This window comes from Scyliorhinus canicula, chromosome 11, assembly GCF_902713615.1.
Source record: "Scyliorhinus canicula chromosome 11, sScyCan1.1, whole genome shotgun sequence".
Classification (NCBI taxonomy): Eukaryota; Metazoa; Chordata; class Chondrichthyes; order Carcharhiniformes; family Scyliorhinidae; genus Scyliorhinus; species Scyliorhinus canicula.
Genome location: NC_052156.1, coordinates 141,707,328 through 141,727,261, shown reverse-complemented (window position 1 = coordinate 141,727,261; position 19,934 = coordinate 141,707,328). Strand labels below are relative to the sequence as shown.

At 48.3% G+C, this 19,934-nt stretch overlaps 2 protein-coding genes across 4 annotated transcripts in view; one reads left to right on the top strand and one right to left on the bottom strand.

Moving 5' to 3' along the window:
• fbxl13 (F-box and leucine-rich repeat protein 13) overlaps nucleotides 1–19,934 on the top strand; it is a 399,689-nt gene that overhangs the window by 109,147 nt on the left and 270,608 nt on the right. The window lies entirely within an intron of this gene.
• Nucleotides 18,495–19,934, bottom strand: part of lrrc17 (leucine rich repeat containing 17) — a 72,791-nt gene continuing 71,351 nt past the window's right edge. The window contains exon 4 of the mRNA XM_038811558.1: nucleotides 18,495–19,219. Coding sequence (XP_038667486.1) covers nucleotides 18,867–19,219 — 353 coding nt within the window. The 3' untranslated portion in view covers nucleotides 18,495–18,866. The remainder of the gene's footprint in view (nucleotides 19,220–19,934) is intronic.

Here is a 19,934-nt window from a genome sequence, read left to right as displayed (position 1 = left end):
CGGCCCCGCCCCCTCTCGGCCCCGCCCCCTCTCGGCCCACCCCCCCCCCCAAGGGCGCCGAAGTTCAGCTTGCCCGGGGCGCCAGCAACCCTAGGGCCGGCGCTGCCTGGCCACTGTCCTTCCTTTCAGTGATCTTTCCCAGACCGTCATAGTCAACTCATGCTTCATACCATCATAATTACCTTTATTGAGGTTCAGACCCTGGTCTTAGAATCAACTAATTCACTATCCACCTTGATAAAGAATTCTATCATATCATAGTCTCTCATTCCCAAGGGTTCTCTCACAACTAGATTGCCAAATAATCCTTTCTCTTTGCGCAACACCCAGTCTAAGATGGCCTGTTCCCTTGTTGGTTCCTATTGGTCCAGAAAACCATCCTGTGTACATTCTAGAAACTACTCATCTATAGTATTGTGACTAATCTGACTCGCCCATTCTACATGCAGATTAAAGTCACCCATAATCACAGATGTCCTTTATCACATGCATCTCTGATTTCCTGTCTAATGCTATTCCCAATATTACCACTGCAGTTTGGTGGTCTGTATACCACCTCTACAAATGTTTTTTGCCCTTTGATGTTTCTTAACGCCACCCAGATAGAGGGTGGGAGTTGCTGACAAAGGCGCTGCTGTTGGGGCATAGCAGGGACGGGAGCGGTGAGAGTGGACACCTGAGGCTTGGAGGGGTGTGGGGCAGGGGTCGGGGGCTGGCCTAAGAAGGGGTATGGTTGATCAGCAGGGGAGGGGGGGTGGGGTGCCCTCCGAATATAGTAGCTGCTTTGGGGGGGGGGGGGTTTGATGGTGAGTGGGAAGCTGGAGTTAGTGAAGCCTGTGGTTCTGGTAACTGCCTGTGCCACAAATCGGGACGATGTGGAGTTTATGAGGCGAGTGCTGGGAAAGATTCCGACCTTGGACTCGCATTGACTGATTATGTGGAGGGGGACTTTAACATCGTAATTGATCCAAGGTTGGACCGTCGAGCCCGAGGTCGGGGAGGGTGCCGCGGTGGTGAAGGAACTGAAGGGATTCATGAGAGGCTGAGGGCGAAGGAAATTTTGTACTTCTCCCATGTGGTAGGCAAGATGTTATTGGCGTCGGTAGTCGACTCGGGGTACTTGGCAATCGTGGTATCAGACCATGTGCCGCATTGGGTGGACTTGCAAGTGAACCCGGGGCGGGGGGGGGCGGGCAGCGTCTGCAGTGGAATCTGGACATAAGGTTGCGGTTGAGGAGGTATGTGAGCGGGTGAGGGCTGCCATTCAGGGGTATGTCGAACTCAATGACATGGGGAGGTTTCGGTCACCAGGCTGTGGGAGGCACTCATGATAGCAATTAGAGGGGAGTTCATATAGATCCGGGCGTATAGGGAGAAAGAGGAGCGAGCAGAGTTGGCAAGGCTGGTAGATGTGATTTTGCGGGTGGACAGGAGATATTCGATGGCCTCAGAGGCAGGATTGTTGAAGAAAGGCAGAAGCTCCAGATGGAGTTTGGGCTGATGTCCACGGGGAAGGCAGTAGGGCAGTTGTGGAGGGCCAAAGGGGCGGTGTATGTGTAAGGAGAGAAGTCTAGTAGGATGCTGGCCCATCAACTCAGGAAGCAGGAGGTGGCGAGGGAGACTGGAAGGGTGAAGGTCTGTAGAGGTGGAGTGGTACTGAATCCGGTGGGGGTAAATGGGATATTTGAGGAGTTTTATCGGAGGCACTATAAATCGGAGCCCCCGATCGGGGAGGAGAGAATGCGGTGATTCCTGGACGGGTTGGAGTTCCCGAAGGTGGAGGAGGGTCTGGAAGAGGGGGTGGGAGTATCCATTTGACTGGTGGAGGTGATGGAGTGCATGTGGGCGATGCAGGCAGGGAACACTTACTCATTTCTATTTATGCTATCATTTCATGTTTTTATTTGAACATTTGTGCATTCAGATACGGAACCTTTTGTTTTGCCCTTTTATTATTTTTGTAATGTTTAGCTTTATCTCATGATTTACTCTAAGATGTCTTCTCGCTGTCCCTTCTTGCCATGCTCTGCTTACCATTTCCCATATTTTAAAAAAACTGTTTATTCTCCTCCTTTTCCATATTTATCATATTTACAACAACAAATAATTAACAATAACAACAAATACAATGGCAATCCCCTAGCCAACAATCCCGTCATCCCACCACCCTCAAACAGCTCCCAACATTTCGATTACAAAACACCAATGAAAAAGAATCATTGTTAATTTACACATTCCAAACTCACAACCTCCCCTCACTTAATGTTTAATGTCACCCAATTCATAAAAATGCATGATGAATAAGGCCCATGAGTTGTAGAACTCTTCCATCCTCCCCCTCAACTCGAACTTTACTTTCTCAAGTGTTAAGAACTGCTGCAGGACCCCCTTCTCTCATGCCTTATCTCTACTTTTTATTTACTGATCTTCCTGAATTTGACTCCTTGCCCCACTTTAAAACCCTCTTTATTTCCCTAAACAACTCGCTAGAACATGAGCCCTGGCACGGTTCAGCTGTAGAACCATCCAACAGGTGCAGATCCCACTTTCCCCAATATTGGTGCTATTGTCCCATAAACTGGAATCCATTTCTTCCACATCAGTCATTGAGCCACACATTTATTTCCATGATCTTATTTACCCTATGCCAATTTGCATGTGGCTCAGGTAGTAATCCTGAGGTTCTGTTTCTTAATTTGGTGCATAGCTCCTCATACTAACAATGCCAAGCAACATAGCTATCTGGACTCGTGCTCTTTTCCACAGAGAACAGTGTCAATTCCGCTCACTATACTGTCCTCTACTGCCACTACATTCCTTTTTGTTGCTGCTACTTGAATGGCTTCGTGTACAAGAGTGTCAAGAGCAGTCAGTCCATCCATCCTGCAGCCCCAACTCTCATCCAAACAAACTGAAAGAACCACAAACCTGTAGGCATTATTTGCCCTGGATTCTTATGAAGATCATTTCAAGGTTTCTGTGTTAATAAGGTGAAGTATCAGCTGACTATAGTTATTCCAATTTGTTAAGGTGTAACTACAGTTAGTCATGACTTGGCCACCTTAATGGATGATGAGCATCAGCCGAATCCCCCAAGGGTCACCACCCTGGACACCTCAAAGTTGTGCAGCCTCTCACAGTCCCCTCTGCCTGTGCCCACACCCGCTCCAACAAAACAAGACTCCGAGGGTACTTCTGCCCCTGAGCAGGAGACCCTCATCAGACCAGGGACCTCCAAGCCTCAGGCCAGCAGACAACGTCCACCAAGGTCATCACAGGCAACTGGACGTAACAGTCAGCAGGCCTGCTGCACTTTAGCTGCGGATGTCAGGGCTGCACTTGGGCATGGTTAGGAAAGTTTAAAAAACTGATATCACTCTGGTGTAATATCAATGTAAATACATTGCACTTTTGTGAATATATTTGATGAGTATGTGAATGTTCTGGTCAACTGAAGACGTTGTGAATTTGTACTTTGAAATTCTGTTTTGTTGAGGTTTAGCCACCCTCTCAGTGAGTGATAGTGTCCTACTCTGAGGTTAACATGTATGTGATGTCAGCCTCAGCTGAACTAGTCTCCAAACCCTTGTGTGTTGTCAGGGAGATGTGGTTAAATATTTATTAAAATTGTTTGATGTAAGCATGTCTTGACCTTCTCCCTCAAGAAACACCATTGACTGAGGACAGCTTATCAGAACTGACACAACAGCAGCATTTGAGTCTCCTCAGTGGTAGTATTCGAATACAAGACATGCACTTTTGGATGAGATCCTTAGGCATGTCCTCATCTCAGTCATGGCAGTATTTGCATCATTAAGATGGTGGCAAAACCCGTCAAGTCTTCTTTCATATTGCTCTTGTTCCTCAGTGGACTCTCAGTTCCTAGAGAGGGCAACACAGACCAAAGCTGAGATCATGCCCGAGCTATTCATGAAGCCAGAATGCGCAAGTGTAAATATAGGACTCATTCGCTCAGCAACTGGTTGGAGATATCCCCTGAGATGTCAGGAAATGGCTGCGAGGGCTAAGAGAGATTTGGCCATTGATGTGTTGGGTAAGCTGGGTCTGCGAGGACTACGCTTACTGCAGAAGTGAGAGAGAAAGGCTTCCAACACTTGAAGAAATGCAACTCTATTTTATTGAACTCTTAACTATCATACATACTTAAACTGTGGGTTGACACTATACTGAGTTGACTGGAGACCTGAGGCTAACCTGACCAGACTATCTTACTACCACATGGAGTATGTTCTAGTTGTTGCTCACGGGCTCTGACTTTCTCAGAGGCTGGATCCCAAGAGAGCGGGAAAACTAGTGCCCTCTGGCTTTATAGTGGTCGTGCCCTGTCTGGTGATTGGCTGCTGTGTTCTGTGTGTTCATTGGTCATCCTGTGTGTCAATCAATGCCTGTCGGTGCACCATCATATACTTGTGTGTATATTATGACATCTCCCTCTTATATTTTACTTAAAAAAAAGTGTATAGGTCAATAAATAGTGAGTGTGTGTAGGAGACTGACTATACACAAAGTACGTGAACGTATTTACATGGGAAGGTGTCTAGTGCAGATAGAGGGCATACAACAAATTAGGAAGAAACAGTATGTACAGATGTGTAAACGAAGCACAAGGTAATGCAACATTCAGTCTATAAATTCAGTCTTTTTGGCGAACGACAAATTCTAGTTGACCGCCTCAAGGGTGGGTCAGGGTGCACTGGAACGGGCGGAGCTGCCTCCAATTTAGAGGGCGGTGAAAGAACTGGCAGATCGGTGGCAGAATGCTCGGCTTGACACGGATTGTATCAAGGTCAGACTTTGAGATGGTGTTCGCTGAAGCGCCGGCGTCCAGCCTGAAGCGTATGCGAGCCTTGTTGACCGTAAGGGTAGCACACCACTCTTCGTCCGGATCAATGCTCATCACTGGGAGTTGTTTCACCTTTTTGGCGGAAAGCATTGTATGCTTGGTGATGATGCCCACCCGGAATGAGGATGTGAGGCCCTCGGTGTCGGGATCTAGAACCATGTCGGAGTCGGAGTCTGCAACGGGTTGCTGTACTGACCTAACGTTCCTGCACTGCGGCTGGGATCGCTGTGTGTTGGGCAGTTGAGCACAGGGCTGGGCTGGGCACAGGGCTGCGTAGTGGCCAAACTTGTCACACTGGAGACAGCATCGAGATTTTGCGGGACATTGCTGCTTTAAGTGGGCGGAGCCACAGTTGTTGCAAGTCATGGCACCGACGTCAGGACGCTCTGTGCGCCACCGTGCATGCGCGGTGCGGTCTAACGATATGTGCACCTGCGCAGTTCGGGTAGTCGGCCTCGCCGTCCCCTTGGTCATTGCGCGCATGCGCAGGAGCCCTGGAAAAGTGCACAAAATGGCCGCCCTCATCCAGACTCAGGCCCTGGAGCTGTTTTACGGCTTGCACCCACTCCGCATCGTGGGGGCCTTGCCACGCTGTCTCTGCCGCCTTGATATGGGAGTACCGGTTATTAGCGTGCTCATGTAGGATGCAGGTCTCGATGGCGATGGTAAGGGTGAGCTGCTTAACTTTAAGGAGCTGCTGGCGAAGGGGATCGGAGTGGACCCCGAAAACGATCTGGTCGCGGATCATGGAGTCGGAAGTGGAGCCGTAGTTGCAGGACTGCGCGAGGATACGGAAATGGGTTAAGAAGGACTGAAAAGGTTCATCCTTACCCTGAAGCCTCTGCTGGAACACATAGCGTTCAAAGCTCTCGTTGACTTCGATGTCACAGTGACTGTCGAACTTCAGCAGGACTGTTTTAAACGTTGTCTTGTCCTCGCTTTCAGCAAAGGTGAGGGAGTTTAAAATGTGGATAGCGTGGTCCCCGGCTGTAGAGATGAAGAGAGCAATCTTCCTGGCATCCGATGCGGCTTCGAGGTCGGTGGCTTCAAGATACAGCTGAAACCTCTGCTTGAAAATCTTCCAGTTGGCACCGAGATTGCTGGCAATGCGGAGCGGCGGGGGAGGGCGGACGCTGTCCATGTTACCGGATGGCTGATCGCTGGTCAACGGCAGACTATCTCAAGGTAGGTCCGTCAAACTCGAACATGACTCACTGGTACCATGATGTGTTGGGTAAGCTGGGTCTGCGAGGACTGCGCTTACTGCAGAAGTGAGAGAGAAAGGCTTCCAACACTTGAAGAAATGCAACTCTATTTTATTGAACTCTTAACTATCATACATATTTAAACTGTGGGTTGACACTGTGCTGAGTTGACTGGAGACCTGAGGCTAACCTGACCAGACTATCTTACTACCACATGGTGTATGTTCTAGTTGTTGCTCATGGGCTCTGACTGTTTCAGAGGCTGGATCCCAAGAGAGCGGGGAAACTAGTGCCCTCTGGCTTTATAGTGGCCATGTTCCGTCTGGTGATTGGATGCTGTGTTCTGTGTGTTCATTGGTCATCCTGTGTGTCAATCAATGCCTGTCGGTGCACCATCATATACTTGTGTGTATATTATGACATCTCCCCCTTATATTTTACTTAAAAAAAAGTGTATAGGTCAATAAATAGTGAGTGTGTGTAGGAGACTGACTATACACAAAGTACGTGAACGTATTTACATGAGTAGGAGCCTGACTATATACAAAGTACATGAAAGTATTTACATGGGAAGGTGTCTAGTGCAGATAGAGGGCATACAACAAATTAGGAAGAAACAGTATGTACAGATGTGTAAACGAAGCACAAGGTAATGCAACATTCAGTCTATAAATTCAGTCTTTTTGGCGAACGACAAATTCTAGTTGACCGCCTCAAGGGTGGGTCAGGGTGCACTGGAACGGGCGGAGCTGCCTCCAATTTAGAGGGCGGTGAAAGAACTGGCAGATCGGTGGCAGAATGCTCGGCTTGACACGGATTGTATCAAGGTCAGACTTTGAGATGGTGTTCGCTGAAGCGCCGGCGTCCAGCCTGAAGCGTATGCGAGCCTTGTTGAACATAGAACATAGAACAGTACAGCACAGAACAGGCCCTTCGGCCCTCAATGTTGTGCTGAGCCATGATCACCCCACTCAAATCCACGTATCCACCCCATACCCGTAACCCAACAACCCCCCCCTTAACCTTACTTTTATTAGGACACTACGGGCAATTTAGCATGGCCAATCCACCTAACCCGCACATCTTTGGACTGTGGGAGGAAACCGGAGCACCCGGAGGAAACCCACGCACACAGGGGGAGGACGTGCAGACTCCACACAGACAGTGACCCAGCCGGGAATCGAACCTGGGACCCTGGAGCTGTTGACCGTAAGGGTAGCACACCACTCTTCGTCCGGATCAATGCTCATCACTGGGAGTTGTTTCACCTTTTTGGCGGAAAGCATTGTATGCTTGGTGATGATGCCCACCCGGAATGAGGATGTGAGGCCCTCGGTGTCGGGATCTAGAACCATGTCGGAGTCGGAGTCTGCAACGGGTTGCTGTACTGACCTAACGTTCCTGCACTGCGGCTGGGATCGCTGTGTGTTGGGCAGTTGAGCACAGGGCTGGGCTGGGCACAGGGCTGCGTAGTGGCCAAACTTGTCACACTGGAGACAGCATCGAGATTTTGCGGGACATTGCTGCTTTAAGTGGGCGGAGCCACAGTTGTTGCAAGTCATGGCACCGACGTCAGGACGCTCTGTGCGCCACCGTGCATGCGCGGTGCGGTCTAACGATATGTGCACCTGCGCAGTTCGGTAGTCGGCCTCGCCGTCCCCTTGGTCATTGCGCGCATGCGCAGGAGCCCTGGAAAAGCGCACAAAATGGCCGCCCTCATCCAGACTCAGGCCCTGGAGCTGTTTTACGGCTTGCACCCACTCCGCATCGTGGGGGCCTTGCCACGCTGTCTCTGCCGCCTTGATATGGGAGTACTGGTTATTAGCGTGCTCATGTAGGACGCAGGTCTCGATGGCGATGGTAAGGGTGAGCTGCTTAACTTTAAGGAGCTGCTGGCGAAGGGGATCGGAGTGGACCCCGAAAACGATCTGGTCGCGGATCATGGAGTCGGAAGTGGAGCCGTAGTTGCAGGACTGCGCGAGGATACGGAAATGGGTTAAGAAGGACTGAAAAGGTTCATCCTTACCCTGAAGCCTCTGCTGGAACACATAGCGTTCAAAGCTCTCGTTGACTTCGATGTCACAGTGACTGTCGAACTTCAGCAGGACTGTTTTAAACGTTGTCTTGTCCTCGCTTTCAGCAAAGGTGAGGGAGTTTAAAATGTGGATAGCATGGTCCCCGGCTGTAGAGATGAAGAGAGCAATCTTCCTGGCATCCGATGCGGCTTCAAGGTCGGTGGCTTCAAGATACAGCTGAAACCTCTGCTTGAAAATCTTCCAGTTGGCACCGAGATTGCTGGCAATGCGGAGCGGCGGGGGAGGGCGGACGCTGTCCATGTTACCGGATGGCTGATCGCTGGTCAAAGGCAGACTATCTCAAGGTAGGTCCGTCAAACTCGAACATGACTCACTGGTACCATGATGTGTTGGGTAAGCTGGGTCTGCGAGGACTGCGCTTACTGCAGAAGTGAGAGAGACAGGCTTCCAACACTTGAAGAAATGCAACTCTATTTTATTGAACTCTTAACTATCATACATATTTAAACTGTGGGTTGACACTGTGCTGAGTTGACTGGAGACCTGAGGCTAACCTGACCAGACTATCTTACTACCACATGGTGTATGTTCTAGTTGTTGCTCATGGGCTCTGACTGTCTCAGAGGCTGGATCCCAAGAGAGCGGGGAAACTAGTGCCCTCTGGCTTTATAGTGGCAATGTTCTGTCTGGTGATTGGATGCTGTGTTCTGTGTGTTCATTGGTCATCCTGTGTGTCAATCAATGCCTGTCTGTGCACCATCATATACTTGTGTGTATTTTATAACAGCCATATAACTTCACTTCACTTTACTCTTCCTGGAACCTGTCAGCAATTAAAGTACCATGGGCTTCTCTCCCACATCCTCCTTCTTCCATGGCATCGCCATGCTCATACTGACCCCCAGCAACCCCTTGAGTTTCCTGGTCCTCCGTATCTTCATCTTCTGAAGAGCTCTCCTCCTCCAGTTCACCCTCTGACACAAGCTCACTTCTTTGCATAGCCATGTGGTGAAGGTCACAACACACTGATCATGCGGGAAACCCTATGTGGTGTGTATTCCAGTGAGCCACCCAATCAGTCTCACCATCTGCAGTGCATCTTCAGAAGGCCAATCGTTTGCTCTGTAAGAGAGTATGTGGAGTTCTGAGCAGCACTGTACCTCTCCTCTGCATGACAATGAGGGTGACTCACCAGAATTATTAGCCAATGTTTCAGTGGGTACCCCTTATCTCCAAACAGCCAACCCTGCAGACATACTGGCCTCTCAAAAGTCCCAGGCACCTGGAAATGTTTCAGGATGTAGGAGTCAATGCAATTCCAAGGGTCAAGTGCATAGACATCCAGGATGTGCTTTCAATGATCGCACACAAGTTGTATATTGATGGAATAATAGCCCTTGCGGTTGATAAACATTAGTGATAGCTGTCATGGAGCTTGTATAGCTACATGAATGTAGTCTATTAGACCCTGAGGAGCCGTCTGGCTATCTACATCCTGACCAATTCTGACATAATGATCGGCTTTCTTATAAAGGTTATTGGTGAGGTTAGAGGTTATTTATGGATTTATGTTATGCAGACTGAGAGATGCCGCACAGGTGCCCTGCAGGTCCTTGGAAAGACCCAGAGGCAATAAATTGAGCACTGTGTTCACATTCTAAGGCACTGGCAGGGAGAAACCTCAAATTCCACCTGGTGTCAGGTTTTCCTGAAGAATGTGGCATATGTGATGTACTAGATCTTGGTACAAGCGCCGGCATGCCTGGTACTGCCTCTCACTCATTTGTAGATAGGAACTCTTTGATGATAAAGCCTAGGTCTCACAAGTCTCCTCTGTTTTACATTGAATTTACAGTGCAGAAGGAGGCCATTCAGCCCATCGAGTCTGCACCGGCTCTTGGAAAGAGCACCCTACCCAAGGTCAATACCTCCACCCTATCCCCATAACCCAGTAACCCCACCCAACACTAAGGGCAATTTTGGACACTAAGGGCAATTTATCATGGCCAATCCACCTAACCTGCACATCTTTGGACTGTGGGAGGAAACCGGAGCACCCGGAGGAAATCCACGCACACACGGGGAGGATGTGCAGACTCCACACAGACAGTGACCCAAGCCGGAATCGAACCTGGGACCCTGGAGCTGTGAAGCGATTGTGCTATTGTCTGGCTCTCTCCTCCCCAGCCTCTTGTTCATGCTCTGGTTCCCCTTGACCATGTCCCCCAGGGGGTGCCTCCTGCAAGAGTAACGCTCAGTGATGCATCTCCCTCCTTCACCACTTCCATTACATTAAAACTCTAACAAATGCAAAGTTGAATCCTGGATCCATTCGTCATTTTCCTTTATCTCTGAAATGAAACATTAAAAATAAGAATGATTAACAAACCCGGAAAATTAAGCTCAAAATTAGGAAACTATGGGAAATGTAGGGATCCACAACTTTTCCTACCTTACTTGCATTGTGCCTGATGCAGCGTTGTCATTGAGATGCTAACACACTCATTGAGGTGATCGAGATGGCATTCCAGAAATGTGACACCCGGAGCCCTCTCTGGGATGATAAAGTGAAACATAAGATTCTGAAGGGTCTTCACAGGGTGGATGTGGAGAGGATGTTTCCTCTTGTGGGAAAATCTAGTATTACAGGTCACTGTTTATATAAAAAAGGGGTTTACCCATTTAAAACAGTAAATTTTCTTTCTCAGAGGGTTGTGAGGCTTTGGAACTCACGTTCTGAAAAGATGGTGGAAGCAGAGTCTTTGATAATGTTTAAGGCAGAGGCTATTGATTCTTGGTAAGCAAGGGGGTAGGCAGAATACAGATTTGAAGTTGCTATTAGATGAAACATGATCATCTTATACGGCAGAGCAGGCAAGGTGGGCTGAATAGCCTATTCCTGCTCCTTATTCATATGTTTGTAAATGATATGCACTGCCCAAAGTAGCTCTGAGCTCCGTTCTCTGAAGTGGCATACTAATGCCTTATCAATGATTGGAAGCTGTTTGGCCAGTTATTAATGGCATTTATACTGACCATATGACTGACCTTCATTGATGGAATGCCAATAATGGTGCAGCTGTGCCCTCTTTGTTTTTACTTGCATTGACCAAGTTTGCATTCTTACTTTATACTGTTTCATTGCTGCGACTTTAATGTGAAGCCAGTGAGTTCTATCTATCCCTTTGGTTCGACCACATTTGGAATACTGTGTTCTGGTCGCCAAATTACCAGAAGGATGTTGATGCTTTAGAGAGGGCGCAGAGGAGGTTCACCAGGATGTTGCCTGGTATGGAGGGTGCTAGCTATGAAGAAAGATTGAGTAGATTAGGATTGTTTTCGTTGGAAAGACGGAGGTTGAGGGGGGACCTGATTGACGTCTACAAAATTATGAGAGGTATGGACAGGGTGGATAGCAACAAGCTTTTTCCAAGAGTGGGGGTGTCAATTACAAGGGGTCACGATTTCAAGGTGAGAGGGGGAAAGTTTAAGGGAGATGTGCGTGGAAAGTTTTTTACGCAGAGGGTGGTGGGTGCCTGGAACGCTTTGCCAGCAGAGGTGGTAGAGGCGGGCACGATAGCATCGTTTAAGATGCATCTGGACAGATATATGAACGGGCGGGGAACAGAGGGAAGTAGATCCTTGGAAAATAGGCAACAGGTTTAGATAAAGGATCTGGATCGGCGCAGGCTGGGAGGGCCGAAGGGCCTGTTCCTGTGCTGTAATTTTCTTTCTTTGTTCTTTTGTTCTTCAATAGTGCTAATGAAGACTTGGCTTTCAGTTGCTTCCTGGGTATGAAAGGTCTTCTTCTTTTGTAGCTAAACTGAATCCTATCTACTGCTGCTGTACTGCAAGTGAGTGTGTTCCAAGAAGGGTCCCCTCAGCCCAGCATAACAGTCCTCCCACCCTGACTCATACCTCACTTGGGCAGAATTGCTGTTACTTTCCTTTTCAGAGAACACCATAACTGTGGGACTACATAAATTAAGCTTCCACACTGTGGTAACAACTGTTGCACCTATATTAGGTGATTTTTGGTAGGACCTGTACTACAGGTACAACGGTAGTCCCTGCCTGCTGCCAGTAGGCGGAGTATAAATATGTGTGTCCTCCGTGCAGCAGCTATTTCGCCTGCTGCTGTGGGAGGCCACACAACTTAGAGCAATAAAGCCTCAGTTGTATTCAATCTCGTCCTTGTGCAATTGATCGTGCATCAAATTATTGCTCTAAGATTTTCAGAAGATGGACCTCCGTATCAAGCCGGATCGCCTGCAGCTGGATCCGCAATCAAGTGACGCCAAAAAGGACTTTCAGCACCGGCTAGCTTGTTTCGAGACGCACATCAACTCGGCGCCAAGCCCTGTTCCGGAGGCTCAGAAAATACAGATACTGTACTCGAGGTTGAGCTCCAACGTCTTTCCGCTGATCCAGGACGCGCCAAACTACACCGAAGTCATGATGAAAATGAAATGAAAATCGCTTATTGTCACGAGTAGGCTTCAATGAAGTTACTGTGAAAAGCCCCTAGTCGCCACATTCCGGCGCCTGTCCGGGGAGGCTGGTACGGGAATTGAACCATGCTGCTGGCCTGTTGGTCTGCTTTAAAAGCCAGCGATTTAGCCTTGTGAGCTAAACCAGCCCCTCTGCTATTTAAAGAAAATTACGCCCAGAAGACGAACACGCTCTTCGCCAGGCACGTGCTCGCCACTCGCTCTCAACTCCCTGGTGTGTCCATAGAAGACTTCTGGTGGGCCCTAATCCCACTAGTCTGGGACTGTGACTGTCAGGCCGTTACGGCCACTGAACATTCTAACCTCCTTATGTGGGACGGTTTTGTTACGGGGATTCGGTCGGACATCATATGCCACGACTTTTAGAAGAGGCCACGCTTGATCTCGCAGAGACAAAGAAGCTAGCGCTCTCTATGATGGTCGCCACGTGCAATGTTCAGGCCTACACCCACAGCCGCGCGGCTCATCCCTCCTACGCATCGATGACCCCACAGAGGCCGCCCCAGCAGGGGCCTTACCCAGCCAATACGCCTTCGGCACGCGCCAGCCAGCGAGCCCCGGGGGTCCCCGATGTTACTTTTGCGGCCAGCAGAAACCCCCCCGCCAACGCTGCCCGGTCCGCGCTGCATTTGCGGTAAGAAGGGGCACTTTGCCGCCGTGTGCCAGGCCCGCGCAGTCGCCGCTATCGCCCCCACGCCCTCAGTTACGGACAATGGGCGCCGCCATCTTCACCTCCCCGGACCACGTGCGGCCAGTGGCTGCCGCCATCTTCTCCCCCTCAGACCACGCGCGGCCAGTGGACGCCGCCATCTTCCCTTCCGCGCAACGCGTGCGGCCCATGGGCGCCGCCATCTTTTTCAACCCCCGCATTGTGCGGCCTATGGGCGCTGCCATTTTGTCCTCCCAAAGATCTTCAGGCGCCGCCATCTTGTCTCCCCCACGGCACATCATTTAAGGTTCATCTGGTTTATCTGGGGCTGGTTTAGCACACTGGGCTAAATCGCTGGCTTTTAAAGCAGACCAAGGCAGGCCAGCAGCACGGTTCAATTCCCGTACTAGCCTCCCCAGACAGGTGCTGGAATGTGGCGACTAGGGGCTTTTCACAGTAACTTCATTGAAGCCTACTCGTGACAATAAGCAATTTTCAATTTTTCATTTCATTTTCATGGACACCACCAGCGTTCCAGGACCCATGCCCCCTGGGCATCCCATCATCCGACACCAGCAACTACCAACCACGACTCACCTCAGTGACCATCGACCAGTCTTGTCCGCACAACCCGGCCACCGCATCGACCAGCGTTAAGATCGTCGGACACGTGAGATTTTGCCTGCTGGACTCCGGGAGCACCGAAAACTTCACCCACCTGGATACGGTAAGGCGCTGCTCCCTCGCTGTACACCCCGCCAATCAAAGAATCCCCCTGGCCTCCGGATCCCATTCCGTGGCGATCCAGGGGTACTGTACGATCATACTCACGGTCCGGGGCGTAGAATTCAGCGGTTTCCGCCTCTACATCCTCCCTAATCTCTGCGCTGCCCTATTACTCGGCCTGGACTTCCGGTGTAACCTCCAGAGCCTAACCCTGAAATTTGGCGGGCCCCTACCACCCCTTACTGTGTGCGGCCTCGCGACCCTAAAGGTCGATCCGCCTTCCCTCTTCGCAAATCTAACCCCGGATTGCAAACCCGTCGCCACCAGGAGCAGACAGTACAGCACCCAGGACAGGACCTTCATCAGGTCCGAGGTCCAGCGGCTGCTTCGGGAAGGCATCATCGAGGCCAGCAACAGCCCCTGGAGAGCCCAAGTGGCAGTAGTTAAAACTGGGGAGAAACACAGAATGGTCGTGGACTACAGCCAGACCATCAATCGGTACACGCAGCTCGACGCGTAACCCCCCACGCATATCTGATATGGTCAATCAGATTGCGCAGTACCGGGTCTTCTCAACAATCGACCTGAAATCCGCCTACCACCAGCTCCCCATCCGTAAAGCGGACCGTGCATTCACGGCCTTCGAGGCAGACGGTCGCCTCTATCACTTCCTCAGGGTTCTCTTCGGCGTCACCAACGGGGTCTCAGTCTTCCAAAGGGAGATGGACCGAATGGTCGACCGGTACGGTTTGCGGGCCACCTTTCCGTACCTAGACAACGTCACCATCTGTGGCCATGATCAGCAGGACCACGATGCCAACCTTGCCAAATTTCTCCATACCGCCACTCTCCTAAACCTCACCTACAACAAGGAGAAGTGCGTGTTCAGCACGAACCACTTAGCAATCCTCGGCTATGTGGTCCAGAACGGAGTTCTGGGGCCTGATCCCGACTGCATGCGCCTCCTCATGGAGCTCCCCCTCCCCCACTGCCCCAAGGCCCTCAAACGCTGCCTGGGGTTCTTTTCATACTACGCCCAGTGGGTCCCAAACTATGCGGACATGGCCCGCCCACTCATACAGTCCACCCATTTTCCCCTGATGGCCAAGGTTCACCAGAGCCTCGCCCGTATCAGAGCCGATATCGCCAAGGCCGGGATGCACGCACTAGACGAGACGCTGCCCTTTCAAGTGGATAGTGACGCATCAAACATCGCCCTAGCCGCCACCCTCAATCAGGCAGGCAGACCCGTGGCATTCTTTTCCCGCACCCTTCATGCCGTCGAAAAAGAGGCCTAAGCTATCATTGAAGCTGTGCGGCGTTGGAGGCATTACCTGGTTAGCGGGAGATTCACTCTCCTCACTGACCAATGGTCGGTAGCCTTCATGTTCAATAACACACAGCAGGGCAAGATCAAGAACGATAAGCTCTTGAGGTGAAGGATCGAGCTCCCCACCTACAGTTACGAGATTTTGTATCACCCCGGCAAGCTCAATGAGCCTCCAGACGCCCTATCCCGAGGTACATGTGCCAGCGCACAAGTAGACAGACTTCGGACCCGACACGACAGCCTTTGTCACTCGGGAGTCACACAGTTGTACCATTTTATAAAGTGCAGAATCCAGTGCGACCTCCTCCTGAATTCCCCAGCATCACTGATGCCAGTCATCAGCCAATCTCCCATAGGATCGGGGGCACTTGATAGCCTGGCAGTGCCACCCAAGCATTTCAAGGTGCCTGGGGGAATCTGCCCTCACTGGGGTTGGGCCTGGTGGTGCCCTTATTAGATGGGTGTGGGGGCTCAATTACACCCTTATAGGTGAGTTGTGGGGATCCAGGGTCTTGTTGGGGGTTCTCAGGATTTTAAATGGCGCCCTGATCTCTTCCTGTACTGATGGGCGGAGCTTTTCAGTGCAAGAAATGAGACTGTGTGGCCTTGGCGGGGCATTCCCTCCTGAGGCCCCAAAATAAAACAGAGTCCAGTTAGGGGAGAGGTCTTTCTCGGTGCTGTCTGCGCTCTGAATCATCAGCTAAATGCGTTCGGCATGGGACTCTGTTTCATTTCTGTTAAATTATGCCTGTTATTACGACATTTTCTAGTACTGTTCAACACTCTCACTCCTTTATGCTTTGTATTATTCTCTTCTACTTCTTTATGTTGGTGCCCTCCCCACTACCAATTTAGTTTAAACCCTCTCCCACCACACTACTGAGCTCAGTAGTGCAACCTCCTATTTTATATCAAACTCGATTTCACTCTCCTTCGATGTTAGTGAAGGTTACTATTGGGAGAGGTGTCTGATGTAATCCCAGCAACTTCCCACCTTGATAGTAAGATTTACATTGCCCTAATATATTTAAAATATGGGACACAATGTGGATCTCGCCTTTTCCCAACAAAACCGTAACACTTTAATTTTTATTGTAATAAAACATTTACAAGACTTTAAAAAGTAAAAGTGAAAAAATGAATGAAACATTAAATTAGGTGAAATAAACACTACAAAGATAACAGTTCAAAAATGTGTCAAGAACAAATTAAGTTTTAATTAACACAGCAGAATGATTATGAAAACTGCATAATGTGGTGATGAGTAGGAAGCGAGGGCAATGAGTCTACTGATTTTTGACCGTGCAGAACAAGTATCTGCAGTATGCCTGATATTGATTTGGTGATCCTGGCAAACCTAGAGTGAACAGTTGTGCAAAGAGGGGTAAACTGACCTTGGATGGAAATGTAGCAGATTAATCCCCTGGAAGTGATATCTCATCTCTGGGGGAAAATGCTAAAAATCAGGATCACAGTAGAATAGGAATTCAACATCAAAAATTGAGAGAAATAGGAGGTAACCTAACTTGGCACCTACATTGGAACCGTACAGGACTTAACTTCTGCGGCCATTCAGCCAAGCCAGAATAGTTACAGGTTGCAGGGCGAGAGTGACTGATGAGTTATACTAAGGTCTATTAGAGAATGGAACCAGCTGCACTTCATTTGAAGGATTGTTTTTGAGACCTTAGCAGGACAGATTTTTATCTGTTGTTAATATACAAGACATTCCACTCTGTTCAGGACACTAAAGATACAATACAATGTCTTCTCACAATAGGACTTTTAGGTGCAAAGCTCTTGGGTATAACATGCCAATTTGTTAGCTGCCGAATGCTTCCATTAATTATAGCAACATTTGAAAATGATCCTCATAACTTACTCAAAATTTTAAACTGTAATGAGGGGAGGTGCTGGCACAGTGGTGGTAATCTAGAGACCCATGATAATGCTCTGGAAACCTGGGTTTGAATCCCATCATGATGGTGAAATTTTAATTCAATAAAAATCTGGAATTCAAAATCTAATGATGACCATGAAACTATTGTTGATTGTTGTTAAAAAACCTAATGTCCTTTAGGAAAGGAAATCTGCCACCCTTACCTGGTCTGGCCTACATGTGACTCCAGACCCACAACAATGAAATGGCCTAGCAAGGGCAATTATGAATGGGCAATAAATGCTGGCGTAGCCAGTGACACCCCACAATGAATAAACACAATTTCAGTTTTTTACCTTTATTTCCTTCACACAATATTTTGGTGACTGTCAGTTTTGATCTACTGATTCCATTCTGACCTAACAACACTCAAGAAGCTCAACACTATCCAGGACAAAGCAGACTACTTGATTGCTCCCCTTTCCAAAACATTCAGACCCTCCACCACCAATGAACAGTGGCAGCCATGTCTACCATCTACAAGATGCACTGCAGTAACTCACCAAGGTTCCTCAGACAGCACCTTCCAAACCCATAACCACTACCATCTAGAAGGACAAGAGCAGCAGATTCTTGGGCCCAACCACCTGGAGGTTGCCCTCCAAGTCACTCACCACCCTGACTTGTAAATATATCGCCGTTCCTTCACTGTCGCTGGGGCAACATCCTGGAACTCCTTCCCTCATAGCACAGTGCGTGTACCTCCACCTCAAGGACTGCGGCGGTTCAAGATGGCAGCTCACCACCAACTAGTGCAACTAGGGATGGGAAATAAATGCTGGCCTAATCAACGATGCCCACATCCTGTAAATGAATTTTTAAAAAATAACCTATGCAGTATTTGAACCAAAATAGCAGTGGTGATTAGCATGTTCATTATCAATGGAAAAACAAATCTGAGCTTTTCTACAGCATGCCTGATACTTAGGAAGTACAGTTAAACACTTGTTTCATTTGGGACTAGCATGAGATTGGGTTAGCATGAGATAAGCTTTGGTAATCAGAAATAAAGCTGGAACGTTTACAGCAATAAAGAATTAAAACACTTGGATATGAGATCTGGAATCACCAATGATGCCATGGCAATTAAATTAGGATTTTCTGTTTGGGTTCTTCATACAGAAACACAAGGAAAAAAGTCTTGTAAAATCTCAATGCATGGCTTAATCACAATTCATCACACAAAGCAGAAGTGTATAAAATGCATCAAAAATTATAAAACATTCGAGGAGCTCACTGGTTAGAAAGCCTGGTGTCATTTGATGGTATTTTCTTTATTTGATACCGCTATTATCTGTTTTCTAGATTACAAAGAATAAGATACATTAAAAGATTTTGTAAAAATGCAGCTATACAATAGAACATGGGTATATTTTTCTCAATATTAACATGATGCAGCTGCCCTACAAAAAAAAAATCTGAAAACATTGAAATATGGATACCTAAAGTTTTCATTTATTACAATACTGTAATATAACCAAAGCAGGCTAAAGACAAGTGATTCTGACATATTTAAATGTCTATGTGAAATATGGTTACATACTCATATGTGTAATTCTATTTCATATGCAAAAAGGTAAGCATGAAATATATATGCTATCAGTAGCTAGGGCACCCTTCTGATTTCTTCCTCTTCTAATTTATCAGAATCATATGTATCAAAATCTGCTATAGTCTTCTCCTTGGGGCAATCCTCATAATATTTTTTGATGTACTTCTGCACAGTCCAGCCCTTATACTCGTTGGGCATTGTGCACTCAAGACCTTCAAACTGTACATTGTGATGAACCTGCAACCAGTAGGCCAAGTAGTGGATTTGAAAATCACATCTCCATGGATTTCCAGTAAGAATCAGTCTCTCTATAAAATACAGGTGCTCCAAGACGCCATATTCAAAGTTGTACAAAACATTTGAAGATAGATCCAGCTCCTTCAGACGCAAAAGACCAGAAAATGCAGCTGAAATTGAAAAACAAAATGTCTTGCAAATTCATGGAGATTTTTTTAAATTGTAAGATCATAAAATGTACAATAGGACCAAAAAATGATTACAGCACAAATGGAATCCATTCGAGCCATCAAGTACAAGTTGGCTCTCCAAGAGCAATTGAACTTGCCCATTCCCACTCCCCCCCCCCTCCCTGTCACCCTGCAATTTTCCTTCAGGTGCTTCTCCGATTCGCTTTTTATAGCTACAATTGAACTTGTCTGCACCACCTTCCTAGGTAATGCATTGCATTTCTTATTTACTCACCGTGTAGAAACATTTTTGTCATTTTGCCTTTGGTTTCTTTGCGCAACACCTTAAATATTAACTCACTGGTTCTCAATCCATCTGTCAAATGGAACAGTTGCTCTCTGTCTATTTAGTGTAGATCTCTTGGGCGGGATTTTCCATCGGCCAACGGCGAAATCAGGAAAGGCGATTGGGCGGAGAGTAGGTGCTGATGCTGAAATCGTGGCGGGCGGGATTTCATTCGCCTCGACAGCAGCGTCAATGTGTTCCGGAATTCACGTACAGTAAACACCGGTGGCATATCATTAGTGGACTCCACCCAGTATTTTCCGGGGCCTCCTCGATTCTCCACCTCCCATGGACCGAATTCCCCACAGTGAGGTTCACTTGTGCTCCTAAAAATTGTGAATACAGCATCGTGGCCGATGAGGGAGAGAA